This window comes from Branchiostoma floridae, chromosome 8 (genome assembly GCF_000003815.2).
Source record: "Branchiostoma floridae strain S238N-H82 chromosome 8, Bfl_VNyyK, whole genome shotgun sequence".
Classification (NCBI taxonomy): Eukaryota; Metazoa; Chordata; class Leptocardii; order Amphioxiformes; family Branchiostomatidae; genus Branchiostoma; species Branchiostoma floridae.
The window spans coordinates 15,172,141-15,174,423 of record NC_049986.1 but is presented as its reverse complement, the minus strand read 5'-3'; the positions used below and the strand labels follow the sequence as shown (position 1 = coordinate 15,174,423).

General features: G+C 40.1%; 1 protein-coding gene across 1 annotated transcript; it reads left to right on the top strand.

Moving 5' to 3' along the window:
- The first annotated feature begins 640 nt into the window (after positions 1-640).
- Positions 641-2,056, top strand: LOC118421811 (nucleolin-like). The gene is made up of 2 exons (XM_035829311.1): positions 641-789; positions 1,434-2,056. The coding sequence occupies exons 1-2, from the start codon at positions 783-785 to the stop codon at positions 2,054-2,056; spliced, it is 630 nt and encodes a 209-aa protein (XP_035685204.1). The 5' UTR covers positions 641-782.
- The last annotated feature ends 227 nt before the right edge of the window (positions 2,057-2,283 follow it).

Below are 2,283 nucleotides of genomic sequence, written 5' to 3'. Positions count from 1 at the left end.
CTTTGATAAGTCACTGATCGATGAAAACTTTTATTAACTGTGAACATACGTGACTAATGAATCTCTTTAACGAGCTGGTCAGTTGTCTTTGGGTTATATAACTTATATTGCTCCAAGCTAATTACTTTTTTACATCTTTTTTAAACAAGTGGAATCGGATTAGGAAAGTTATGACAAAGACGTCTTCTAAGCTTGTTTTCACTTAGTTTCTGTCCTACTGCTTTTCTTTGGCTGTCACATGATAGCGTGCCCCACAATACTGACTGTTGCTATTTCGCACTGCAGCTAGGTGTTGATGCTAATGATGCAGGATCACAAAATAAAGCGCTTACCAACAAGCTTTCGATCAGTTCTCTGATCCTTATCAAGTTGAAATGTCCAAAGCCTATGTCACACAACTAGGCTGGAAGTGTGACATCAGCAAAAAGGCCAGAGGTGCTTGGAAGTTGGTATTGGTCCCTCTCTCAGTTAATGGTTGAGGGAAAGTTGGTGGGCTCTGATATTAGTAGTCTCTTTCACTCCCCTTTGAAAGTAGTCCTGTTCGGAATCCAGTAACGTTATCTTCACCTTGTCAAAATCCACAGAATATTGTGCCGATTCTATATGAATGTGCTTTAGATTCATATTCAATCAAGATAATGTTGTTTGCTGTCACAAGTAAACTTGCAGTCGAGTACATGTAGAAGTTGTTTTTGTATATCCCTAGGGTGAAGCACCAGGGCCACCTGAGGAGACGCTGGCACAGGCTGAAGCTCAAGGTGCCAGACTGGCATAGGAAGGACATGGATGGTGGGGGAGATTTCTGTACCTTTTTCCTAGTCTCTTTCATTCTTATACATGTCTTAGTGTCATGTGATGTCTTTACTTTTTGACCAGCAATGCCAGTCATGAAGACATTTTTGCTGAAGTGGGGTTACCAATTTGTACATGTATCTGTATCTAAATACATGTAGCTGGTATAGATGCCCTTCAGTATAACACACCAGCTTTGCAGGTAGATCCAGGTGCAGTAGCAGCTGGTTATAACTTATATTACACTGAATGGCCTGTCACACATGACCGTTGCACATATACCTGTAAGCAGCGTTTAATGTTATTTGATAAAGATGATACTGTACTTGGTGTTCCACCTCATAAAAGTTCTAGTGAAAAACATAATTTTCGAACACATCAATTTTTGGTTGATGCTTGATAACTCTAACACTGGTACTTGAGGACATTACTATGTTTGGCCTTTTCTGAGCTGGTATGACATAAGTTGGTACGTCCACCAGATATAAGTCATTTTGTATGTCATGTATGGTTTTTAAAAGATGTTGAAATGTTTCAGACCTGATGTATGTATAAGACCACATCACAGTTGGTATGTTTGCTATCACTCTAATATAGGGTCTGAAAGTAAAGTTTGAAAAATTTCTTCTTTTTTTTTTCAGAAATCTTGGATTACTTGAAGGCAGACCTGAAGAAGAAGGCTGACAGTGGAACGAAACCACGCGTACAAAGAGAAGCCAAGAGTGGACCCTTCATCTTCACATCCTCTGAGGAAAGCTCTGATGATGAAGATGAAGATGATGATGATACTGAGGAGGAAGATAACAACCTAGATGGTACAGTGGGCGATGATGAACCAACTCCAACATCAGATAAGGAAAGCTCTAGAGAGGAAAACACTGGTCAGACCAGCCAGGACAAGAAGTCAGATGAAGAAAGCTCTGATGAAGAAGATGATGATACTGAGGATGATAATGACATAGATGATACAGTGGGCGATGATAAGCCAACTCCCACATCAGTTAAGGAAAGCTCTAAAGGCAAAGACACTGGTCAGATCACCCAGGACAACAAGTCAGATGAAGAAAGCTCTGAAGAAGATGATGATACTGAGGATGATAATAACATAGATGGTACAGTGGGCGATGATAAGCCAACTCCCACAAGGGCTAAAGGCAAAGACACTGGTCAGACCAGCCAAGATAACAAGTCAGATGAAGAAAGTTCTGAAGATGACACTGATGATGACAGTGAAACTGAAGTAGACACATCTGATGAAGGATAATCGTATGAGACTTCTGTTGAAGTTGTGCCTGGGCAAATTTCCAGGGTATCAGGGGTGAACTATTGCAGATTGCCCAGAGCAAGAGAATCAACATGGCTTCATGTTATTTTTTTAGTCTTTCCTGTTTTATTCTTATGAATTTTGCCATGTACAGGTCTTCTGAAACTTTGTAGGTTTTTGAACCTTAATGGCTTATGAACTTGCATTTTAGGTACAATGTAGAAGCC